Raw genomic sequence first — 26,610 nt, 5'->3', positions numbered from 1 at the left:
ATCTGCAAGAGAGTCCGATTAAATCTCTCGGCAGGATTACATTGGGGGTGATACGGTGTGGTCCTTGAGTGTCCAATCCCAGCTTTCTCTCTTAAAGTCCTAAAAAGCTCGTTTTCAAACTCACGACCCTGATCGTGATGCAACCTGCCAGGATATCCAAAACGCTGGATGAAATCACCAAAGATGCACTCAGCTGCTGTCTTGCCTGACTTATTTTTGGTTGGGTATGCTTGAGCAAACCTTGTAAAATGATCTACTACGACCAGGATATATTCGTATCCACCTCGGCTAGGCTCTAGGTGCAGGTAATCTATGCATACAAGATCCAAAGGTGAGTTTGAAGTGATTGTACCCATTGGGGCACGGACATGTCCAACCGGTTTTTTTTGTTTTATGCAGGGACATTTCTTTGTGACATAGTTTTCAACTTCCTGTTTCATAAATGGCCAGTAGAATCTCTCTCTAGCTAGGGCCAGTACTCGGTCAGTACCAATGTGTCCCATGTCGTCATGGAGGTATTTTAGTACTTTGGCCTTGTAAACTGCTGGGAGGACAAGTTGCTGCCTTTCAGTAGTACGTCGATACAAAAGTCCATTGTCAAGGCACAGTTTGCTCCATTCATGAAGCAGTCTCCTTGCAGCTTTACCTACTGTTTGTCGTATCTCGTTGGTCATTACGGCGTTTGTCTCTTTTAGCCGAATGATTTCTCCCACAGCTGGGTCTTCCCTTTGAGCCTTCACCAACTCCTCACTGCTTATGGTTGGAAGTGAAGTTGGGGGGTCTTGGTTCGTGTTAGCAGTAAGAGCCAGGATGGCGACCCAAGCTACATCCTGTTCCTGGGCTGCTTTGGCCCCACCCCATGTGGTTTGCACAACTTCATGAGAGAGCCCCTCAGTACATGCTGTCACGTACTTCTCAATGTCAAGGGGCATGCGGGACAACGTGTCAGCATCTATATTTACCTTTCCTGGTCTGTATTTTATCTCAAACCGGAAATCTGACAACTCCCCAACCCAGCGATGCCCAACAGCATTAAGCTTAGCAGTGCTCATTACGTAAGTCAGAGGGTTGTTGTCAGTATAGATGGTGAAGTGTGGGGCATAATAGAGGTAGTCTCTAAACTTTTCACACACCGCCCATTTAAGCGCCAGAAATTCTAATTTCCCACTGTGCAGGCAATAGTTTTTCTCGGCTGGAGACAGCATTCTGGAGCCATACCCAATAACCCTTAGCTTACCATCTTGCTGCTGATAGAGTACAGCGCCAAGGCCTTGCTCTGAGGCATCTGTGTGTAGCAAGAAAGGCAAGTGGAAGTCTGGGTAGGCCAGGACTGGAGGGTGGGTGAGCATGTCAATGAGTCGCTCCAGTGCCCCCTGGTGTTCACCAGTCCACACCACAGGAGTATTGGAATACAGCTGACTGCCTTTGGGTTTCCTCTGGTGAGATGGTGCTCGCAACATATCAGACTTGGCTTGGAGAAGCTCGTACACAGGCTTTGCGATACGTGAGAAGTCCTGAATATAGCTACGGTAATAGCTGAGGAAGCCCAGGAGCCGCCTCACATCACCAACAGTCTGCGGTGTTTTGGCCCTGAGTGACTGCACCGCCTCTAGATCCTTTGGGTCAATTTGCACACCCTCTGCTGATACAAGGCGACCCAAATATCTTACTTGTCTGCGAAAAAGCTCACACTTTTCAGGCCTTAGCTTCACACCGTGGTGCTGAAGTGCTTTCAAAACTTTGCGGACGCCCTCAACATGCTCCTCAAAGCTTTTGGCATAGCAGAGGATGTCATCTAGGTAGGGAATGCAACATTCATCCCTAAATGCATCCAGCATCTCCTCCATACTCCTCTGAAAGGCTGCAGGCGCATTGGAGAGGCCAAAGGGTATTCTGACCCACTCATACAACCCCCAGGGAGTCACAAAGGCTGTGAGATGCCTTGAGCCCTCTGCCATAAATCCCTGGTGGTACGCCTTTCCTTGGTCAAGAATACTGAACCAGCAATGGCCCCCCAGCGTATCGATCAGATCTTGGATACGGGGCAGCGGGTGCCTATCAGAAATGGTTTTCTGGTTCAGTAACCGATAGTCGATGCACAGGCGTAATGTGCCATCCTTTTTGCGGACACATACAACAGGGGCAGCATAAGGAGATTTTGATTTGATTATCCAGCCCTTTGCTAAAAGGTCCTGGATGTACTCCTTTACTTCACTGAACAATGGCTTTGGAACTGAGCTGTAGGCTTTTTGCACAGGGATGTCATCTTTAAGATTTAGTGATAGCTCTAGACTTGTAATACAGCCTATATCATTAGCATCCTTTGCAAAGGCAGCTGACTCCTCAAACAGCATTTTCCTTACAACTCCCTGCTGCTCCTCTGTGAGGTGATGTACGTCAACCGGTGGGTGCCACAATAGAGTGGAACAACTTGGAGTAGGTGGTGCAGTGGTAGGATTCTGAATCTCTACGTCTCTGTTTGGGAGTGAGTCAGTCTCAACAATTCTTTTGATAGGCTGGATACTGCCAATCAAAGCTTTTCGAGGTAGGATAATGTCATGTTTTGTCTGGTTCCCTAAAGGCAAATTCACATGTGGAGTTCTGCCCATCTGAACTTCTAAGAGGCCCTCACCCACATCTAGCTGTTGTAACTGTGGGCAATTTTCCTCAGGTTCGAACAGCACTAGAGGGTTGCCAGGGTCAAACTGTGGTGGTACTCTACATTTTACCCAGGTTATGCTACCAGCTGGGATGACTTTGTCTTTCGGACCTGTTCTCAGGCGCCCCTGAGGAGAAACAGGTTTTTTTGTCTGCACAAAATGGACAATGGTCTTTGCTGTGTCATCAGGGATGGACATTGCCCCACCTAGGAGGCGACTTAAAGTGGAAGCTAAACTATCTGGTTTTCCCTGAATCACTACTTCAACCACATTGAATCCCAAAAGTGGCATTTCTAAGGGCAACGAACTCACCAGGAAGGGTACACTGACTGATAAATCTGGGTCCTCATTTCCTGGTAAGTTCAGGGTTATGATCACCCAGCCGTCAAAGGGGATTAGTCCTCCATTGACTGCATACACTTCCAGTGTCTTTTTATCCTCCATGAGCTCAATTAGCTCAGTCAGAGGACGAATGTCAAGATCAGGTAAGTACTTGTCTTTCCAATGGCGGTCTATTATGCTGACTTGGGCCCCAGTGTCCAAGAGAGCATTGACTGCGAGGCCATTGAGAATACACTTAGTCAAAGCCTTCCTACCTATTAATTTGGCAACAGGTTCATTGGTAGGCGTCATGTCTTTTGGGGGGTCAGCAGCAGTTCTCTCACGGCTATGCTTTTTGTTCACAGCAGCTGTTTCAATAGTTGTTTTGAACCTACTGTTCCCCGTCACATTGTGGGTGGTGTCTGTTTCAGCTCCTCTGTCTGTGAATTGGGACTTGGGAAGAACTCCGGTTACTGTTTGTCCCCCCACAGCAACCGGTTCACGTTTCCCTGCTGCTTAGGGTTTTTTAGGCAGCCCACAGCTCTGTGTCCCTGCTCGCCACAAGAGAAGCAGTGTTTACAATCTTGTAACCCCTCCTGCACACACTTTGGACAACCATACCGGCTTCCTCTTCTGGTTGCTTGTGGCTTGGGGGTAGACAGCTGTATGACTGGCTTCTCTCCACTTTCTCTGCTAGCGTGTCTACTAATTTGGTGAGCACATCTATTTTCTCTGCGAGCTTCTGTACTTCATCTGATTTAGCTCTATGCTCTGTCATCTCTTTCTTTGTGTTTGCCTGCTTAACCTGTTCTCCCTCAACCTGTAGACTATGTGCAGCAGCTTGTTTTGAACGTTGTGTTGACCCCAAATGCCTTTGTCGTTCACTCTCATCACTTGTTACCCTCATGACATGCTTTAGGATTGTCTCATCTGTAACTGTGTTGTCTGAAAGTAAAGGTTTCAGCTCCCTGCGAATATCATTGTACTTGTGTCCTATTCCCTGATACACTGTGTGTAGGAAGACATCTTGTACTGTGTCTGGACTATACCTGATATCAGTCCCTGGCTGCTTTGACCCAAACAATATTCTTTGCTTCAGTCCAATAACACGGTAGAGGAACTGCTGAGGGGTTTCATGCTCATTTTGTTTGGCACACATTAGTTCTTGAAATAGTTCTGTGCTATTCCTCTCACCTAAGTGCGACTGGAGGAATCCCTTGAGCTCAGCCACAGTCATGTCTTCTTTATTGACCAGCATGTCCTTGAAATCCCCTGGCTTTATTATCCTTAGCACACCTCTCACGATCTCAGACTCAGTGAAATTGTCCTTTATCCCCTCCTCTATCTGTCTGCAAACACTGTTAAAGCTGATATCAGATGAGTGATCTCCAATTTGGCCTCCTTGAACTTTGAATTCACGGCGATGAATGTAGGACAGATCCTTCAATGACACTACTTGTTCGGGTCCTCTGTGTCTGGAAATGTCCATCTGTGCCTCAGAGTGAGGTGGGACTGAGAGTGTAGGTTGTGCTGTGGCTTGTGGTGTGGGAACGTGCATCAGCCTACCAAGCTTTCGGCTCAAATCCTCATAGTCTAACAGCATCTTTTGGACATTCTCTGGTGAAACGTCACAGCTGAGTTCATTAGTTGTCTCAGTGATTAGCTTGGCATTTGCTGTTACAGGAGTGGTTACATTTGTTACATCAGAAAATAGTACATCAGTGTTAGCTGGTTGGGCTGACCCAGTAGGTGGGATTACACTACTTTGAAACCGAACAACCTCATCGACAACATCCTTTAGAGCTAGTAGTTCTCCCATGCCCCTATCCTCAGCATCTAGCAAGTTCTTACTGTACATAAAGGCGTGGATGTACTCGAAACATCCCTCGGCGTCTCCACTGGAAAGCTCTGCAGCATCTTTGCCTGGAACAGGGCCGACTGTAGAAGCAATCTGGAAAAGTTCGTTGGATGACAGCGACAGTAGGCTTTTCCTGATGTCCCATACCAGGCTTTTCCTCTCCTGGTCTGCCATGACGACGTCTTCCCCAGTCTCTCGTAATAGGTTGCTTTTGGGTCCAGCCCTCTTCCTCACTTGGTCTCAGCTTGTCTCACACTGACAGCTCACTTCGGGGCAGCCGGCATAACGCTGTCAGATTCACCAGTACGAGGTGTTGTAGGTTGTGGGATTAACTCATGGCAATGTGGAGAGCCAATCCCGGACGAGCCCCCAAGAATCTGTAACACGCCCCAAGCAAGAGGGCGGCCGACAGATTATGTCTGATTCTGAAAAGAACAGATAAATCATGAGATGGACGACAGGTAGTGTGTTTCCTCTCTCGCTTCTGCCAGATCTTTATTTAAACACATTCATATGTTCACAACAGGTTGCAAAAACTTCCTAACATCTCTGTCTCACATTCCCAAAGCCCAAAATCAGAATAAACTAAAATAGTATAAACAAAAATCTAAACAGTCATCTCTGTTGTTTGTTACTAAGAGCTATAAATCACACTCTTTTCCCCACACATAGTTTGATAAAGCAAACATTCCAGTACTGTACCATGTACTAATGGTATATCTGTATAGTGGAAATCTCCACATCAACATTGCAGAGCGATCAGAATTATTACAGGTTATTACACTAACTTTAGACAATAACAGTGACAACACATCAAACTGTCTCTGTGAACACATTAACTCAAATATACAGGAGCCGTGGTGTACTTTTGTTACAAGAGGGTGCCTTAAGTTTAGAAAACAACAAAGCCGACGTATACTCCAGCCTGCAGTAGCTAAGCTAGCTCCTACTCTTGATCGTAACACATTTCAATGAGCAAAACAAACAAATACAGATCTTCAGCAAAACAAACTGCTGGTTGGGTTTTACCCTTATTTGTCAGGTAAATTATGTGGACCACCTGTGTGGCCTTATTACTTACTAACCTGAAAAGAACAGATAAATCATGAGATGGACGACAGGTAGTGTGTTTCCTCTCTCGCTTCTGCCAGATCTGAAGACGAGCAGTAGCGTCACACTAAACCATCTCACTAGGGCGGAAGTGCCCCCTTGTGGCGTAACTAGGGATCACACCACATGTTGGGTCTCCAACAAAAATCACAAAATTAAGGCCCCTCCTTAACAAAACTACACCTAAAAGCTTATACAATATACCAAAATTAAATCACATAATGTGACCACACATTACAGTGTGTCACACATGGATGGATGGATGGATGAGGGAAGGACAGATGGATGCATGGATGGACGATGGAAGAACAGATGGGTGGATGGACGGACGGATAGATGGATGACAGATGGATGGATGGATGGATGGATGACAGATGGATGATGGATGGATGGATGACAGATGGATGACAGATGGATGGATGGTTGACAGATGGATGATGGATGACAGATGGATGATGGATGGATGGATGGATGACAGATGGATGACAGATGGATGGATGGTTGACAGATGGATGGATGGATAGATGGATGACAGATGGATGATGAATGGATAGATGGATGGATGGATGGATGGATGGATGGATGGATGGATGGATGGATGGTTGACAGATGGATGATGGGTGGATGGATGACAGATGGATGGTGGATGGTTGACAGATGGATGATGGATGACGGATGGATGGATGGGTGGATGGATGACAGATGGATGATGGATGGTTAACAGATGCATGATGGATGACAGATGGATGGATGGGTGGATGGATGACAGATGGATGGATGGGTGGATGGATGATAGATGGATGATGGATGGTTGACAGATGGATGATGGATGACAGATGGATGATGGATGATGGATGACAGATGGATGGATGGGTGGATGGATGACAGATGGATGATGGATGGTTGACAGATGGATGATGGATGGATGGATGACAGATGGATAGATGGGTGGGTGGATGACAGATGGATGGATGGATGACAGATGGATAGATGGGTGGGTGGTTGACAGATGGATGGATGGATGACAGATGGATAGATGGGTGGGTGGATGGATGAAGTTATCAGAATGTTTTCTAATCCACAGGGTGATCCTGGTTCAGACGGGTACGGGGGTGACGGTGGACTCGATGGAAACCCGGTGAGATTTCTGAGTTCTCAGATAAAACGTTCTCCTGTTTCTAAGAAAAGCTGTTTTCATGAGGTGTGCAATGAGAAGAGAAGTGATCCTCATACAGAGACTCAGATAAGAAGGTGGGCTGGTCTGTGCTGCAGAAAGAGTTCAGGATGATGATGGTGACCGAGAAGAATCTCAGCATTTAAAGAAATAAATGCTCATTTGAAGCACTGACAAAAGCTAAGTGCTTCCACAATCCCAGCAGACATTATCACTGACAGTAAACAACAGTTTTTTTCTTGTGCAGGGTCGTAACGGAAGAAGAGGTCCCAGTGGTGAGAAGGTAGGAGAAGATATGAAGCAACATCAAAGCCAGAATTACACAGTGTATCTGTGACTGTACACAGATACCTGACTCTGTTTGCAGGGGTCACCTGGCGAGAAAGGAAACCGAGGACCTTCCGGTATCCCAGGTGCTGCTGGGCCACAGGTGAGAGTTCAGTTCTGTCGTGACGGTATGCTTTGTGTGATTGGACGCACAGAAGGATGACCTTAATTGTGAGACCGCGTACATTTAACTCAGAAAAGACGCATCTGCCTCTGCCGTAGTTTAACCTCTCCTCCCCGCACTCAGCCTTCCTGTCACATCTCTGCTCTTACTCTCTGAATGTTGTGGGAACGCTGACGATCATTCAGACTGGGAACACCCTCTGGACCAAGTCCTCTGGTTAATACTCAGACCTCCATGTCATTCTCTCACCTTTTGTCAGTTTATAGTACATCCTCCAGATTTCCTCTCCTCACATGTGCTAGAAGGCAATGTTAAGATAAGATAAACCTTTATTAGTCCCACATGTGGGAAATTTGTTGCTGTAATGGATGCAAGGCCACGGGAACTCATAGTTTGTGTAGGTCATGGAGGAAGCTCGCCCTTTTTTCTGTCTATATAAGAGGAAACTCTCCAATACTTCAAATAAAAAAAAATCCATGGAAACATCTGTGTGAGCAACACACTCTCTGCTATATTACCTCAGCAGTTTTCATTACAACCCCCGCAAGTATATTTGGTTTGAAATTTAAATGAACTTTACCAGTTCTGATAAAAAGAGTGATCAAATATGCAGCCAGAATTATGCCAGAAGCTTATCGACAGCTACCAAAAGCATCTGTGAACAACTTTGAGACATTTAGCCACGCTCTACAATCATTCCACAATCGAAAACGTTCAAAGAAAAGCTCAAAATGACCCTGACGTTCATGCCCGTGATGAACATCTGACCACAACTGTGTGTAAGCAGTATGCATTGTTTCCAAGCTGCAGGGCCTGTAAAGGGATCTCCACTGCCTTGTAAGACCCCTCGATGTTTTAGAACTAATAAGCTGTTTCGAATATTGAAGTCTCAACTGTTCAAGAGCCGTGATTCAGAGTGTTGAGGTTCAATGTTGAGAGAAGAATCCATAAATAACCACAGATCCGGTCCGGTGTGCAATTAGACAGTATTTTAATAAACACATGTGTGAGTCCGACCGCTGTGCAGATTTCAGCGTCGAACTGAACTTACAATCATTAGACAAGGTTTTATAGGAGTAGGACAACAAAGCCCCCTCTTTTGCAAAACAGACAATAGTACAGCTTACGTCAATCCAAACCACAAAATGTTCCATGAACTTTAGCATAGTCTAAAACAGAACATCTTCTTCGGGTCAACGCCAGGTGCTTCCCCTCAGCTCGTCTTCGCTGTCGCTCATCTGGTGCACTTCCTCTAAGTACGTCGGCACACATCTTCACTTCTGCCCTACCAAAATAGATCTACCATGGTGTGTATGTGTGTGTGCGTGCACGTGCGAGGGCGCGTGCATGCTGTGTACTGCGTACGTGTCATGACCTCTCACTATTTGTGTCTGTATGTATATGTCTCGCCCTTAAATGCTCTCACATCTCACCCGTTACACTTCTGACCTTCACGTGACCAGGAGCCACAGCTCTTTAATAAGCTCAAATGCAATCATGTATAAAAGATTAAAATCATTTTCATAACACAGGTTTTCCTTCTCAGATCTGCCAATATGTTTGCTCCTCCTAATATAGTCTAAAAGTAACCCCAAGCAAAGCAATTTGAACTTTCCCCTATCAGTGATCCCTCTAACTAAGCGTGTGTGTGTCTCAACGATACATGCATAATAACACCCTGCTCTTTGGCTTGCACTTAAACTCTGGCTTGAGTTTCACTTCTGCAAAAACATGCTCTGCAGACGCGTTTCCTGTCTCATTTTGGCACAGAGTGTATTTTCCTGTCTCTGCCCTCTACACTGAGATCATAAAAGCATTAAAAACATTTAAATTATAGATTCAACTCAACCGTTTAAAGTGGTTCTTCTTGGACCTGTAATAAAGGCTAATATAATACCAATATATTTGAACATCTGAGTGCATCTGAATGCAACATCCCTATTAACATGAAATGGTAATGATGATTATAAAAATAGCAACAAATAATAGCAGTAAAATATTTCTCCCCTTCACAAGAGCCAAGGTAACAGAGTTTACAGTTTAGGCAGTAAACTGTAAATGTTCTCCAACAGGCTGCATCTGGTTGAATTCAGCATGAAATTCCTGGAGGATCATTAACAGCAACTATACACATTATTCCTTAGAAGTTTTGTTTTAGTTCAATAGGCAGAAATCCCCACAGGACTCGAGTAATGATCAGTGGTGCCAGTTTAGTCTGTGTGTGTACATCACTCCGGTTACACATTGGCTTTCACTCAGTTGGATTTGGCAGATTTGCGCTGGATTTGGCCCATGGACAGACTTCCAGAGAAATTCGGTGGAACTATTTACGAAAAGAGGAATCATCTGTTCTCCACATTTGTTTTTTCTCTGTCAACCACAAAGCCAGATAGGATGCAGTTGCAGCTCTGCTTGTTATCAGTTAGTCACTTAACAAGAGCTGTTTCTCATTTAGTGGAGTATATTTGTGAACACATGTTGTATAACAGCCTCATGGGCAGTGTTCACATAGACAGACTGTGATATTCATAGTCTGCACATCCATGCCTAGCTTCAGATCGTACTTCCCCAAGACATGACCACACTTATCCACACCACATTTCCTGCTATTAGTGATGGCAAATTACATAAGAGCCATTATTGCAGTCCTGGTAGAATTACATCCTATTTTAGATTTTACCAAATATGTTTAAATCACTTCATGTTGTAACTTCTGTTTGTATCTCAGAACACCAAAGCTGTTATCCTGAACCCACACGGCTCAGATCAGAGATTCAGATCCTGGTACAAGTGCTGTCCAACCAGCTTCTTGTTTTAGTTACAATCAATTGGATCCAATGGGTAAACAATGTAAAACGTCTGACAGGTCAGAAAAGAAAAACATAAATGTAAGATCAACACAAACACTTTAATATTTCTTAAACTCTGCAATTCCACAAGACCCTTTAAAAACAGGAGTATTTCCACTGTGTAGACATGTGTGGGTCACAGTTACCCGAGTCTCGTACACTCTCTGTGTAGCTTCTCAGTCATCCAGTTGAGGGTCGTCTAAGGAAGGTTTCACCTCTCATCCCAGAAGCTCTTCGGTTCCAAAAGAACAGTTTTAAAGCTGTAGAAGGGACAAAGGTGAAACGTCTTCAAGAAACTTAAAGAACTCCAGTCGCTTTCTTTCACAGCTCCTTAGACTATTTTCTCAAAAGAACATATGAAATCCTTTGCTCTTTAAGACGAGAGCAGCTGTGGTGTGACGATGTGTGAATGATGCTGAAGTGTCCTACTGTCACGCTAACACAGTGTTTCTATGTTTCCTATGTTCTCGTTTGCTATTGTTTAGTTTCCTCGTTCTTCCAAGTGAAATCATTTGTACTTCTTGTTGGTTTAGTTTGTTCCCTCCCTGTTTAGTCTGTCACGTCTCTCGTACAAGTTCTGTCTCTGGGCTTTATTCATCTGTTTTCTTTCCTCCCACCTCATTATGTTGGATCTCTCCCCCATTCACCGTGTGTTTCCACCATTTTCCTTTGCCCATTGTTGCATCGTCCCATATTGCTGCGAGTGTCCCCACTTTTCCTTGCTCTTAGTTGCTTGTTCCTCACTTTCTCAGTTGTCTAGTTTCACGTCTGAGTTACGTTTTTTTGCATTTGGTGTTTTGCCTGCTTAAGTTAATTCTTTTGAGTTTTGAGTCCTGCGTTGGCTCCTCCCTCTGCCTGCCACACAGCGCTCAAATGACACCAACCAAATTCTTAAGGCAGGTGTTCCACGCCATTTGGTCAGGGACACACAAAATTATTCCAGGTGAATTACTTAGCCTCAGGCCCTGGTGACTGAAAAACGTCTGGTCTTTCCATAAGCTGTGTCCCAAAACCTCGGTCGCATCCTTCAGAGGCCGCATCCTTCAGAGGCCGCATCCTTCAGAGGCCGCATCCTTCAGAGGCCGCATTTGTAGACCGATTACGTCACAGCCAGGCGATGAAGGCTGTCCCAATTCAAAGGCTGCTCCAAACGCGGCCGACAAATGCGTCCTTCATTTCCCCGAATTTGAAGGATGGGTCAGTATCCTTCGTGGCCCAGCCTATCCCAGAATTCATAGCGCGGTCCAGCCAATTCCAGTTTCCAACAATGGCGGCCGCTACTAAGTTTTAAAATTACTCTTATTAATCTTTCTGGGTCACAAAATAAACTTTTAACATATTTTCAGGCGAGAATGTAGCTGTGTAAACTTCAAATATCTGCTCGGTTTCTCAAAACATCACATATTTGCAAAAGTGCTCCGACATTTTCGGAGACGTCTGTTACCCTCGATAGCTAGCCGTGGCGATAACAGCGAACTCCCGGTACATTGTTTTCAACCTCTCACGGTCTTTGGCTACTCAGGTTAAACATGATATATAAGTCTCTTAGATAACTTAAAAATGTTTTTGTTTGGCTTTTTTCAGTGTTTTATTTGTTCCTGAGTAAATCGGTTTGGCTGAGATTAAAGTTATTAGATTAGATTAAATAAAACTTTATTAATCCCTCGGGAGGGTTCCTCTGGGGTTTTCACACAGCTGAATAAACGTGAAACAGAAAACTGATTAAACAGAAGTGTGAGATGATAGAGAATTGACTCCAGTATCCTGTTATATATACATAGACTCCCGGCATCCATACTAGGAAGTCGATACATAATTATATGACATCATGCATGATGTCATGAAGTTTGACTGTAGAAAGGATTCTGGCAGGCGCATGCAGACAACCACACACGCTGCATGACCAGATTGCACTGATTTGCTTTGTTTGTCATATTTCTGTAATTATTTTTTGATGGAATGTTTTCCAGGATGGGCGTCCTAGTGCCCTTGTTTTTTCTTGTTCTTTTCTTTTTAAAATTTACTAATTTTATTATTTTTTTCCAACACTTTTTGTTTTAGAAGCAATACAAGTAAAGTGTAGTGCCATAAATATTATTATCAACGTACACTACAGATGACTAATAGTCTATAGCCATGCAGACTATCCATCAGTGGATCATCAGTCATCATTGATTGGCAGAGGTGTAAATAATCACCAGTTATCAAACTGTGTTGACCCTGCAGGGCCCTGCTGGGGAGAAAGGGGAACCTGGACCCAAAGGAACACCTGGTTTTCCAGGAAATCAGGTGAGTTCCTCAACTAGGCTGTACTCATGCATCACTGACCAACAAGTTCAATTATGATTTACTGATTGTGTTTTTCTAATTAAGTATGTGTCTGATTAAAGGGAGTTTTGCATGAGGAAAAATACTAACATTGCTTTTTTTTACGTTTTTATTTTCTTATTCTTTTCCATGTTGCTTTAAAGGTCTTAGACATTTAAAGGCTTTAGTATTTCCAGTGGCTGCAACATAAAGAGTGTTCAGTGTTTGCATGATGTGAATAGAGTGAACAGTGGCAGCTCTGCTCCTCCCACAGGGTGAACATGGATCTGTTGGAGAACCAGGGCTACCTGGAAGTCGTGGCCCTAATGGGCAGAAGGTGGGTGACATCACTTCCTTTCTTTGCATTCAGGAAAGCTTTTAACCAAAATACCCATGTAGCACGTGGCTAGAAGTCAAAATCCAACCCTTATCCAACTACAAGCCTTATGGCCCCAGTGGGATTTTAGATGAAACAAGGTGTGGAAACAGACTTAATATTAACTGAAAGCGAACTGCTGGTAAACAGTACAAAAACAAAAGGCAAAGGAGAAACTAACAATAACCTAAACTGGGTGAGCTAAATATAAAAACACTAGAACAAGAACAAGGACCTAGAAACCTGAAGACCTGACATGAATCCATAAACCTAGAAGCGTGGAAACAAAGCAGACGATTGGACGAGGAATGAGTGGAAACACACACACTAAATACACACAGCAGGTGATGAAGTGGAAACACATGGGGAAACAGCTGATTACAATGAACACAATGAACAGGGGACACCAGACCTCTTCAAAATAAAACAGGAAACAATGAGACGGAGACATGGCAACACGAGCTTGACAACATAGACACGCAAACATGAAACACGTGAAGGGCGAGGGAGACCTAAACACACGGGGTGAAGACACAAGGGGACTGTAATAAACAATAAAGTGTAACAGCAACCCCGGTATAATAGAAATGAACTTAGATAACTAGATGAACTTAAACATAAACCATAAACATCAAAATGTATAAAAACTCAAAACGCTGGGTCAAATGGCCCAGGATCGTGGCATTTGGCCATAAAGCACAGCAGCAGTTTACATGTAAACGTTTAAAATAAGAATCAAACTGGATTTAGCCTGTAAATAATGTACATAATTTTTTTTTTTTTTATAAATGGAAAGATATTTCGGCAGGGTTTTGTTGGATGGGGGTGTAAATTCTGATGGAGAAATGTCCATGGTTGTTATTTAAGGGCCAACCAGGAGAACCAGGTGTGAAGGGTGGGCCGGGACCACCGGGACCCAGAGGAATGCCGGTAGGATCCCAAACATGAGCTGAGTTTGTGTATATCTGTATATCTATAATTCAATGCATTTATCTCATGCAAGACTCTGACTTTCTCTGTGTTCAGGGTCTGGATGGTCGTGACGGGTTTGGACCTGAAGGACCGAAAGGTTCCAAGGTAGAGCTGAACCTTTAACATCATCAAACAAAAAACGAATGGATTCTCATTTCTGAAAAAATCTGTTTTCATCAACAATGAAAAGCAGTAAGAAGAACGCCACACGATTTTAGTTTCAGTTATTCGTTTGATAGAGGAGAAGATGTCCTGATGTTTCTGTCTGCTCACTGGAAGCGTGAGCGACATCTGAAGCTCGGGATACACTGGGGTTTGTGTCACTGGTGACCCTCACCCCAACTCTGTGCTGTCAGAATCTGTAATTTATGTTCCCTCCCAAGTTTTATAAGAACCTGGAGAACCTCGGTTTTACCAGGATTGACGAAAAGGAACGTTCATCCATTTTTTACTGGCAGTGGTGCATTGATTGAGGTCTGCGAGTCTGTTGAGATTTTGGGGCTTAGCAGAAAAATACAGCTTAATATCATCTGCATAGGCATGGAGATGTCTTTGGTGCTGTTCAGCTGGATGATGTGGGTAAAACTGTCCAAGTATGAACAAATTTACACATGTGGCTGAACATTTTAGAAAGTCGTCTTTGCTGTCTTAATCGTGAAATCATTGCTTCTTACTTTCTCTGTATAGGGAGATGCTGGTTTTCCTGGTTACCCTGGTATACCGGTGCGTTCTTCAATTTTCCAACCACTGAAACTGTAATGCTACCATGTGGTTCAGCCAAAGTAATTTAGAAGTATGTTGGACTCCGCGGTGATTGAGACATGGCATTTTGTCTTCAGGGCGACGAAGGTGCGAAGGGACCAAAAGGATATCCAGGATCCAAGGGGAACAGGGGTCGTGGGGTAAGAAATGTGTCTTTGTTGTCATGTCACTGAGACTTTGGCTTTTTACTTCATCTGTGATTTATGTGTGACCAATACAGGGGAACTCGGGCAGGCCAGGAGAACCAGGTGAGCCTGGAGATGACGGATATCCAGGACACAAAGTAAGTTTAAACTTTATCTTCACCCGCCTACTTTTACTCTCAGGTCTGTAATAGTTCTTTGATTATAAATTGTTAGCTTCTTCCAGTAAGAAAATGGTAATTTAGTTTTTAAACTAAATTAGACAGAGGATATATTAAAAGATGGAGCTCATGAGGAAGACCTCATAGAAGGTTCATGGATGTATTTGACGAGAACAGGCAGAGGGCTGCTGTGACAGAGGAGGATGGTATCGTGAGTTGGAGGCAGATGGTTGTGTGACCCCAAAAGAAAGCAGCTGAAAGAAAAAGAAGAGGAGGACGCCGCTAGAGCACGTCCTGATTACTGATCTAGGACGAATTCAGTTCAGAAAGCTGGTAATGACACAGCATTACAAAATGCTGGGACCACTGTCCATAGGAACAGATAATATTCCAGCCACAGGAAAGTGATGCAGCGTTTTCTAGTAACGCTGCATGCTCTTCAGTTGTCAGAGCTTTTTATATGTGGGAGGGGGAACAGGCATCAAAGTGAAACTGGCACCATGTAAAGGAAGCGGGTCTTGCCGTGTGGAAGCCAGAGATAAAAGTCAAATTTGATTAGCTGGCCCACCCAAATATAGTTACAATAATCTCTGATTTTCCTCCATCCAGGGCCCAAAAGGTCCTCCTGGGAACAGAAGCCTGTCTGTAAGTCCACCTTTAAATCACTTCACCTGCCGAAAATAACATATGTTGTTACAAAAAACATTTTCTGTCATCTCAGGAATGCCAACTGATCAACAAAATCAGAGACTACTGTGGTAAGTGTCATTGAGTTAAACACGTTTGCAAAAAAATGATCAGCTTTTTATTTATGAGTTATGTTTTTATGTAGAGGATGGAAACTAAAAAAAAAGTTTGTGAAAACAAACTGCAGAGTATGAGCGCTGTGATAAGTGAATATGTTTCTCCTTCACACAGCTTGTTCACACGGTACGTATGTCTCCTCTTAGTGAGCCAGAACAAACATGGTGAGTACAGCACAAAGACTTTGTCTACAGATGCCGACTGAGTGAGATCAACGGGACAAGAGTGACATAATTGAACCTTTTTATCTGAAACACTGTTGATTTGGACGAATGTCTCCAACTGCTTGTAGGATTTTACTGAGTAACTATGAAAGTCAAGCAAACAGAAGTCATTAGTTTAACACTAACTAGGTAACTAGTCGTCTTTGAGTATCTGTTAATCAGCCTGAACGTGTCTCCTCCGTCTGAAACACCTCGGTCGTTTCACTTCAGCTTTTCCTCACGTTACCTCCTCCAGGTGAGTCACAGTGTCCGGTCTACCCCACTGAGCTGGTGTTCGGCTTGGACATGTCTGACGACGTGACTCCGACGGCCTTCGAGAGGCAGCGCTCCGCCCTCCTCCACCTGCTGGAGGACTTGAGCATCGCTGAGAACAACTGTCCACAAGGCGCTCGTGTGGCTGTGGTTGGATACAGTGCCTACACCAAGTACCTGATCCGCTTCCAGGACCACCATCGCAAGAGTCCGCTGATAGAAGCTGTGAAGAACATCGCCCTAGAGAAGACGTCCAACAAACGCCAGCTGGGCGCCGCCATGCGCTTTGTGGGTCAGAACATCTTCAAACGAGTGCGAGCTGGCTTCATGGTGAGGAAGGTGGCCGTCTTTTTCACCAATGGGGCGTCCCAGGACATCGATGCCATTCTTGCTGCCATTATGGAGTACCGGGCTCTTAACATTGTCCCAGCAATCATCTCCCCGAGGAACGTTCCCGCGATTAATCAGGCGATGGAGGTGAGTTTGGCTTAACAGCAGCTGATAAACTCAAGTGTTTCATTTGAGATTTAGAAAGAGAAAGAAGCAGTGCAGCTGCAGCAAAGAAGCATCTTAAACCACGTTTTAGTGATAAAAAGTGAAGAATGTCTGGCCCTCACTGGAGTGGATCTGAGTGAGAAAGTGAGGGATGCTACACACACCTTGGCCAGGAACTTCTTAATCACAAGTTAGACCCGCCCTAAATCATATGTGGCCCTACCCTTTCTATAAATCTTTCATTAATGGTCATCGTCCACTTTTTAAACTCTTTGCTCTCGCTTGAGCCAGTATGTCTGGAACCTTCTCCTCAGCAGATGACGTGAGGGCCTTTCTCACAGCCTGTTTGGCCTGCAAACACATGAAGTCGTTCCAGCTCATTGTGCACTTAGTCTCCCTGTGCGGTTCCAGTTACATTTGCAGTGTGTAGCCAGAAGTTTGTGTACAACAGGAAGAAACAGCTGTGGTGCCTGAAAGCTTCTCTCATGGCTGTCAGTTATAAAGCACATACAAGACAGATGGACTTTAAAGGCTGAAGAGGGAAATTTCAATAAAAATATCATTTTCTTTAAGCTGCTTGTTGTCTTCCCTCAGCCGCTGAAGAAATTCTGTTTGTCATGAATGAGTTAAGCAGTCGGTAACGGTAGCTGCTGTTTCCTCACAGGCTGACGACACAGGAAACTCCATCTTCACGGTGCTGAGGAGGCCACAGGAGCCGGCTGCTGACCTGAGGAGGGTCAAGAACTGTGCCATCTGTTATGGTAACTACTGATGCTCATACCTGATCTATGTTCCACACTTTTTTAGTTTGAGTTTGTTGCGCTGTGTGGGATCAAAGTGAATATAAAGAAGCTTGACTTTACAGTCCTCTTAAAAATGGAAATCACCACATCTAACTGTTCTCAGGACGTACAGCTACATAGATTTTATTGATGCCATTATCGGCTCTGCTGTCTGAATCACAGCAGAAGTTGCTTTCCAGTCCTCTGCTCAGATTTTACTTTACAAATTGTGCTTTCTGAAAACAGACAGTAAACTCTGAAATGATGCCTTTTCACTAATCATCATTACCATGTTTTTCGGACCATAAGGTGCATTAAGTGAAACAAAACAGTCAGATAAGTCAAACTTTACTCAACTCATTCTTCTTCCTTCCTCCACTTCTGTACCATTGATTCATTAATGTTGAATTCTCTCACAGCTGCTCTATTCCCATGTTGTTGCAGTATATTAATGACCAACCTCGTATTGTGGATGGATTATCTCAGCTGTTCTCCTGACTGAAGTTTGGTCCGTTTATAGCATCCTGCCATGCGATCGCATTTGTCCCTAACCATCGGGAACCCTCATGTTAACTTTTATCGAGTGGAAAAAAGTTAGAGTTCATCCTCCAGCTTCACTATGTTTGTGTTATGCTAACATAGCTGTGTAGCTAGCAATCACATAGCACATCATTATATACCAGCTAGCCCAACTTCAGTAACCCTACAAACGTCACTGCTGTTTAGTTTTCTGTCTTCATTTATGTTGGAAGTGATAGCAGAGCTGTACGTTTGAATGTTTCAGAAATCTCTCAGTCAGAACATGCTATATCATGCTTAGTTGGAAACTAGCGCGCTAACTTCCTGCTAACTTCTAACTCCGTTAAATTTCATAAATTCTGTTTTCATGGATGCCTGGATGTTAAACTTAATTGTTACACCTGGTAAAGCAGCAACGCTGATCATTTTATTAAAGATGAAAGAATTTAGACAGTTTTTATCTCTCAGTGATGCCACAGTGTTCGTTTGACTTTGGGACCTGAAACTGACGGAGTTTAGGACCCAGATTACTCCGTGAGACTCCTGACTACGTAATATCCATCAAGCGGTGCGGCTTCGTAGCTTACCAAAGTCGTACTAAAACATTTTTGACAGATTTTTGAGTGCCATGTACCACATAAGATATCTTCAAGGTCAGTAAGCACAACCAGAATTCATACATGAGGCGCACTGTCGATTTTTGAGAAAATCAAAGGATTTTAAGTGCGCCTTATAGTGCAAAAAATACGGTATTTCAGCAGGTGATTGTCTCGTACAGAGTTCTCAAACTTACCGATACAATTATATGCAGCCAGCAAGATCATTTCATATGTCAGTTATTAATGACCCATCAGTTTGTGGGAGATGAATCTTCAGCCCTGATTAGAATCCATTCAGGCAGGGGTGGGACTTCATTTTAGCATACGGCCAATCACAAGCCGAGACTGCCTGGCATAGAAAACAGTTACACAATATTAAACTTTTTTTGTTTCAGTTTTGTTATTGAATGAGAGAACATTTAAATCACTTTTAACAATGAAATTAACATTTTTTTTGTCAGACTATATATACACGAGAAGCAGTAACTGTAGATGATAAGGTTCCATCCACAGTGAGGAATATCAACACTTTAAAGAACATGAGATGTAACAGACCTCAGCTTTGAGGCTTAATGATACAGGGTAAATATGTACTTTTAATATGTTTTAAGGCAAAAAATGTTCTGTAAAGCTTCCTAATGTATCAAATGTATCAACTTAGCTACTGTTAGCCATTATTAAACACATAATAACTGATCAAGAGAATAAAAGGCAGGGAAACGTTAACTTAAACTTCCATTTAAACTTCCAAGGCTTAATCACTCACTCGCCTTCTTTCTTTCTTTCTTCTCGAACAAGTAGCAGCATGTCTGGACAAAAGTATGAGTAAATGTTTTTTCAGTGGCTGCTGTTGTCTCTGCAGACCCCTGCAGGCGTGCAGAGGAGTGCGCCTTCATCCAGGAACCAGTGGCACCTCAGCAGGTGGATATGGACCTGGTCATGGTGCTGGACAGCTCCAGGGAGATCCAGGCCGATGAATACACCGGTGCCCAGCAGCTGCTGAGCTCTGTGGTGGAGCAGCTGGCCGTGAGTCCACAGCCCCGCCGAGCCGGCCGTCAGGCCCGAGTAGCTCTGGTCCAACAGATCAACAAGGTGGAGTTCGGCCTGCAGACCTACCAGAATGCTGAAGACATGAAGACGTACATGATGCAGAACATGCAGCAGCAGGGCGGCTCTTTGGCACTGGGACAGATGCTGGACTACACCCTGAGGGAGGTGCTGCTGAAGGCCGGCCAGCCGCGCAGCAAGAGGGCCGTCCTGACTGTGGTGGGCACCAAGACGGCCTACAGGGACCAGGCCAAGCTGCGCTACATCTCCCAGAAGGCCAAGTGTGAGGGGGTGGCGCTGTTTGTGGTGGCGGTGGGTGATCGTTATAAACGCAGGGAGGTGGAGGAGCTGGCCAGCGTGCCGACACAGCAGCACCTGATCAGATTCAACAGGCTGAAGGCCGACGAGCAGGGCTACGCCCAACGCTTCATCCGAGTCTTCCTCTCCGCCCTCAACAGTAAGAGCGCGCTCAGATCTCCTTATCGTCACTAACCAGACACATGCTGACGGGCTGTTTGGGTTTATTTCAGAGGGACTCAACGCTTATCCTCCACCCCCATTTAAACTGACCTGCAGCCAGCTGTCGGAGCCAGACGACACTCTGGACACAAACAGGTAACACACACTTCCTACAGACTCACACTGAGCCTCAGAGGGAACAGCTTCCACTGACTCACACAGCTTTGTCATCATCAACACATCTTAAAAATACTTGACTCACACCTTAAAGCAGATAACCCATAAGCTGGAGACAATGTCATCTCTTACTGTTCGGCACCAATTAACAGGAATAAGTTTCTCTTTATTACTTCATGAACTTCTTCACAAATAAAATTTTAATCACTAGAGAAAAAATTACCAATAATCATCCCACAGATGTAATATTATCTACAGCTACTTTTAGTACCATCGGTGTTAAGTTAGACTCTTTTTCTCCAATTGATCTTTCTGAGTTAACTTCAATAATTACTTCCTCCAAACCATCAACGTGTCTTTTAGACCCCATTCCTACAAAACTGCTCAAAGAAGTCCTGCCATTAATTAATGCTTCAATCTTAAATATGATCAACCTATCTCTAATAATCAGCTATGTACCACAGGCCTTCAAGCTGGCTGTAGTTAAACCTTTACTTAAAAAGCATCTCTAGACCCAGCTGTCTTAGCTAATTATAGGCCAATCTCCAACCTTCCTTTCATATCAAAAATCCTTGAAAGAGTAGTTGTCAAACAGCTAACAGATCATCTGCAGAGGAATGGCTTATTTGAAGAGTTTCAGTCAGGTTTCAGAGCTCATCACAGCACAGAAACAGCTTTAGTGAAGGTTACAAATGATCTTCTTATGGCCTCTGACAGTGGACTCATCTCTGTGCTTGTCCTGCTAGACCTCAGTGCTGCGTTCGATACTGTCGACCATAATATCCTATTAGAGCGATTAGAACATACTGTAGGTATTACAGGTACTGCACTGCAGTGGTTTGTATCATATCTATCTAATAGACTCCAATTTGTTTTTTATGGCCCCGCCCCTCCCTGAGCCTGGTTCTGCTGGAGGTTTCTTCCTGTTAAAAGGGAGTTTTCCCTCCCACTGTTGCCAAGTTCTTGCTCATATGTGGTTGTCTGATTGTTGGGGTTTTCTCTGTAGTATTGTACAATCTATGCCTTAAAATATAAAGCACATTAAAGCAACTATTGTTGTCATTTGGTTCTATATAAATAAAAGCGAATTAAATAGTAAGTAAATTGATATATTACCAGCTTATAAGGCATTGACATAATATATCTGCTCCATAACTGCTGTTTGATGAAAATGTTGGCAAACAACAGTTATGGAGAAACAATAATTAAACATGAATGTGACTACTGAAATGTGTTAGTCAGAAAACTATTGTGATGGTTCAGCGAGTGCCACTGCTCTATGTCCAGCCAGGGCTCAGCAGACTGGGAGCTGGAGATTTCTGATCAGCCGAGAAACTGGTTTCAGGAGCAGAAAGGAATCATGGCAAGAAACCTGAGCGTCATCAACACTCTGAACAAAAGTTCACTTTCAGGAGCTGGCCTCACAGGTAGTGCACTTACATGTGCACACACACACACAGACACACACACACAAACACACACACACACACACACACACACACACACACACACACAGACACACACACACATAAACACACATGGTATGTTGTTTATCAGAGATGCTAATTAGTGCTCAGTAACATCCAAATACATTTTGGAAAGAAAAGCTTCTGCACATCTTTAAGTTTCTTGAAGACGTTTCGTCTGAGAAGCTTCTTCAGTTCTAACGGTGTGTTCACACCGAACGCGATAAAGGCGGCCAGAGCGTCAGGTTTACATGTAAAGTCAATGGAAAGAGCGCGATGACACGCGATAGCGCATCCGGCGAAAATTCGGAGGCAGATTTGCGTCGCCAAAACGCCTGAAACGCGCGTCAGTGCAGCGCGTGGGGCGCGTTTGACGCGCGAAAAAAACCACGCGCGTGAGTTTTTGTGTTGCATTTTGTGCATACGCGTTTTTCGCCTCTACCGCTCGAGTTGGAAAATCTGAACTCTAGCGTCAAATCGCGCCGCGACAACCAATCAGGAGCCTGGTGACGTGGCTGTGACCTAGGTCAAAGGGGCAGATCACACTGTATATAGGAACATAGTGAAGACAAGTTATTTGAGAGTAAAAAGAGGTTAGTTTATTTTGGAGTAGAGCTCCATTTATTAAGAAAAATTTAAAAAGACAGGAACACTCTTTAGAGGTTTGTGGGTGGCTCTTAAAAGAGCCGTTGTGGGGAAGTCACTCGGATTTCAAACAGGCTACTCCTTTGGTTGCCAAGACACAGCTCCCTCCGCCGAGAAGTGGGCCATGAACTTCTCCCTCACCAGGACAGCCTCTCTGGAGGAGTTGTTTGCTGCTACACGACCCAGGCCTTGCAACCCATGCTATCATTGCAAACACTGATAACAGCATAAATCGAATTAAATCGAGACTTGATGAGACCTTTCGAGTATCACTAGAAATATTATAAACAGTCGTCTCCGTAACACAGTTTGCTTTCAGTAAACACCGACGGCATTCACTGATAGCATACCACAGCCATGTTAGCAGTGTATAAACGATAGTTTAGCATATATTAGCACAGGTATCAATAAAGGACTACCGTATTAAACACTTTTACTAACCTCAGGCAGATGGACAACCGCTCTGCAGGTGGGATTGAGCGCCTGTAGTTGGTGTCTAGGCGGGCGATTCTGGGACCGACGCGGGAAAGCAGGTCCTCAAACTGGCCGAATGAAACACGGTGGTACCGCTGGAATCGGCCGTCATCCAAGCACAGCTCTTGGAGCAAATGGTGAAACTCACCAAACTGCTCACGCCTCTGGAGGAGCTGATGGACCCAGGTACGGCGAGGACGTCCTTTACGCCGCTGCTCTGCTCTCCACAGTAAATATAGAAGGGAGACTCTCTCTTCACGCTCTAGCTTGACAGCTGCCATCTTGCAAAGATACCGTCTGGCACAACTTCCTCCCACATCCCTCCCACATTTCCGGTTCACGCGCGTGAGACGATGCAATTTTGACATGCGATGGATTTCTGTTGGACACGCGTTGAGGTGCGAATGTGCACGCGTCAAATTAGGGGCGTTTGGGGCGTTTTCGCCCGCGCCTATCGCGTTCGGTGTGAACACACCGTAAGAGCAACTGGCAGAGAGTCCCAGATTTTTAAGCCCTATTAGGAGCATCTCTAAGGGGGTCTTGGACCCCCTATTGATCCTTTGCCTGGGTGTGAAAACAGGTGGTGGTCACAATCAACCAAGGTGTTGGGTGAACCCACACATGTAAAGAAAGCTCTTAAAACATGCGGTTATCCCAATTGGGCTTTCATCAAATCAGCGAAGAGGCTCAGGAAAGGAGCTCAGACACCAAAGAGGGACGATCAGAAAGACAAATGCAACAACAGCATTGTCATCCTCTATGTAGCCGGTGTTTCTTCAAGCACGACATCCCAGTGTACTTCAGACCCAGCAACACACTCGGACACAAACTGGCCAAACAGACCAAACAGCCACTTCATAAACGCATGGCAGAGGGCGGGGCTTACCACACCAGCTATCTGCCAGGTATAATTCCGTTTTGAGATCCTTCCCAGAGGCTTTAACGCCCACTCACATCCTGGGCCTTTTGACCTCAGGAAATCACATGATAGGGTGGGGCTAGGCTTCACACTCTCAGAAAATTATGGTTCTTAAATGGTTCTTCAGATGTCTTCATGGTTCTTTAAAGAATCATCATACGTCAAAGAACCTTTTTATTTTGTGGATGGTTCTTCAGCTATTACAAATGGTTCTTTAAAGAACAAAAGGTTCTTCATCCTTAGCTATCTGAGTTTGATGGTGTAAAATGGCATAAATATTTATTCACTATAATTAGAGTGTGAATTATACTGTGTGTTTTGTTTGCGTGCATGTGTGTGCGAAGGGGGAGGGCGGGTTACCTGGCAATTACCCTTTAAGAGCAGATGGTAGGAAACTGAATATTCAAAGAAAAGTTAGAAATACTTGCTTAAAAATATACTGGTGGCAGGGGTGGGCCTAAAGACCCCCAACACCCCTAACCCTGCAAACCCATTGATCACAAATAATGTGGTAATAGAATATGGAATTTATTATTAAGACATTTATGAATATGGTGAGTTAACAAACAGTAGACACAATGCACACATTCAAATACTGTACTTTAGTCTTAAATTTTAATAAAGTATTACTATTTTCTGCATCAAGGTATTACTTTTGAGATTATTATATATATTAGAAAATATAGCATAATGATAATACTAGTTATTGTAAACTTTACAAACCACCCAGCAGTATGTAAAGTCAAATTATACAATAAAATTCTTGCACAACAGAATGTCAATGTAATGAACACACTTATGTGTTCATTACCAATACCAAATTCTATGTGCAATAACCCAACTGTTTATACACAACACTATTTATTACATATTACTTTTTTAAAACCGACTGTATATTTGTACATTTTATATATATATATATATATATATATATATATATATACTTATTTATTTTTTTTTCCCTATGTTAATACTGTCCATATGTATATAGCGCTGCAGAACTGTGCCCCCACGCCCTCCCCAGCATGTTTGCACTGAGTAGGAGATGCTCTGTATGTCATTGTACAACCATATAGTGACAATAAAGGCATTCTATTCTGTTCTGTTCTGTTCTGTTCTATTCACTTACTTAGTTTTGACAAAGCACACTGCTTAGGTAAAGGATCTCAGTAGTTGTTTATCACTGAGCAATTTGTTAATACATGTTTCGAGACAAATAAATGACAGAGAGAGAGAGAGTGACGTTAGAACACGTCGTACTATGGCAACCTCCCGAAAGAGAGGGGAGGGGGTCAATCGTTGGGATGCGCATGCGCAGACAGATTGTGCGAGCGGCGGGCCTTGAACTTTTTAAGGGGAAAAAACACTTTCTCACGGACGGTGACAGAAGCGGATAAAGTCTTGAGTACCTGCTGTTCTTTGAAGCTCTGGATTGTGGGACTGTTGGAAAAGGTAAAACGTTTTCATTAAAACCTTTTTACTGTTTTGTTTTTGTTACTCGTCATTGTAGCCTGCTGTTAATGCTGTGCTAACAATAACAGTTAGCTATGTTAGATACATTAGCCGTTGACGTTAACGTAATTTAGTATCGGTATAAAGAACAGTTTTCCTAACAAAACCACTGTTATAATTAAGTGAAGGTTCTCCCAACTAATTTGAACCTTTGGCTTCTAAAATATGTGGTTCTATTGCGTGCGGCGTACATAACGTAATGTCAGCTAGACTGATTAAATTTATAATATTGTTAATGTCACTAAAATGGCGCCTGAAGCCTGTTGTGATGTGAGCTCTGTGTCTGCTCTAGAAACTCTGAAATTCAGTAGATCTGAGCCGTACATTAAATACTCACATCAGCCTGTACTTTGAATTCTGTAAGAGCTGTATAAAACACAGCAATGCATATGCAATGAATAGAAATGTGACACATTAGAATATGTGTCTGTGACTGTTACTGTATAACTTATTTTTGGACTAGTTGACAAGTTATGCTCCGGTCATTTGATGCTACCAAGATAGATGTCCATTTGTAATATAGTTACATTTTCTTTGTACGTTTCATTTATCCACCATCATACATTAAGCCAAGAAGAGGTCTTTATACTAACAAGAGGTATCAACACTGGGCTGAAATTCAGCACGTGGTTAAAGTTTGTAATCCAGCCAGGGTGTAAAGATCACTCAGCAGCCAGTCATAGAGCTGAAGCAGGTAACATCAACACATAAATCTACTCTACCCGGCTTAAATCACAAGACCACCTCTGACCGAAAAGCTGTAGATTTTTCTTGTTTGCACAAATTAATTCAGAATCACACTAATTCTGTTCACAGCCCCAACAAAATGAGGAAGAGGAGGGAGAAACACAATTAGATTGAATTACAATTGGATGGAAGTCAAGGAGAAGGAAGCTTAGGATGAGGAGGAAGAGAAGCAGCAGGAGCATCTTTAGGCATCTCTATGATGTCATTGAGGTTTGTTTCATTAATATTGTCCTCTCACAAAGAAAGATGACTTGCTTTAGTTCACCTACTTCCTGTAATAAGTAGTGATTTGCAAAACGTTGTGGAAAACCACAGAGCAGGCACGTATAGTGCACCTGCAGGTAA

At 43.7% G+C, this 26,610-nt stretch overlaps 1 protein-coding gene across 2 annotated transcripts in view; it reads left to right on the top strand.

Annotated features, from left to right (window-relative positions):
* The window catches only part of LOC100708991 (collagen alpha-6(VI) chain), a 74,412-nt gene that overhangs the window by 36,612 nt on the left and 11,190 nt on the right, over positions 1 to 26,610 (top strand). For both annotated transcript variants that reach the window (XM_019364408.2, XM_019364409.2), the window contains exons 21-38: positions 7,034 to 7,087; positions 7,371 to 7,406; positions 7,491 to 7,553; positions 12,650 to 12,712; positions 13,005 to 13,067; positions 13,974 to 14,036; positions 14,133 to 14,183; positions 14,766 to 14,801; positions 14,918 to 14,980; positions 15,061 to 15,123; positions 15,754 to 15,789; positions 15,866 to 15,902; positions 16,063 to 16,074; positions 16,408 to 16,901; positions 17,584 to 17,680; positions 19,682 to 20,323; positions 20,397 to 20,481; positions 21,790 to 21,929. In XM_019364408.2, the coding sequence (XP_019219953.1) occupies positions 7,034 to 7,087; positions 7,371 to 7,406; positions 7,491 to 7,553; positions 12,650 to 12,712; positions 13,005 to 13,067; positions 13,974 to 14,036; positions 14,133 to 14,183; positions 14,766 to 14,801; positions 14,918 to 14,980; positions 15,061 to 15,123; positions 15,754 to 15,789; positions 15,866 to 15,902; positions 16,063 to 16,074; positions 16,408 to 16,901; positions 17,584 to 17,680; positions 19,682 to 20,323; positions 20,397 to 20,481; positions 21,790 to 21,929 (2,098 nt within the window). The remainder of the gene's footprint in view (positions 1 to 7,033; positions 7,088 to 7,370; positions 7,407 to 7,490; positions 7,554 to 12,649; positions 12,713 to 13,004; positions 13,068 to 13,973; positions 14,037 to 14,132; positions 14,184 to 14,765; positions 14,802 to 14,917; positions 14,981 to 15,060; positions 15,124 to 15,753; positions 15,790 to 15,865; positions 15,903 to 16,062; positions 16,075 to 16,407; positions 16,902 to 17,583; positions 17,681 to 19,681; positions 20,324 to 20,396; positions 20,482 to 21,789; positions 21,930 to 26,610) is intronic.

Source organism: Oreochromis niloticus, linkage group LG11 (genome assembly GCF_001858045.2).
Source record: "Oreochromis niloticus isolate F11D_XX linkage group LG11, O_niloticus_UMD_NMBU, whole genome shotgun sequence".
Classification (NCBI taxonomy): Eukaryota; Metazoa; Chordata; class Actinopteri; order Cichliformes; family Cichlidae; genus Oreochromis; species Oreochromis niloticus.
This window is presented reverse-complemented; position numbering and strand designations above follow the sequence as displayed.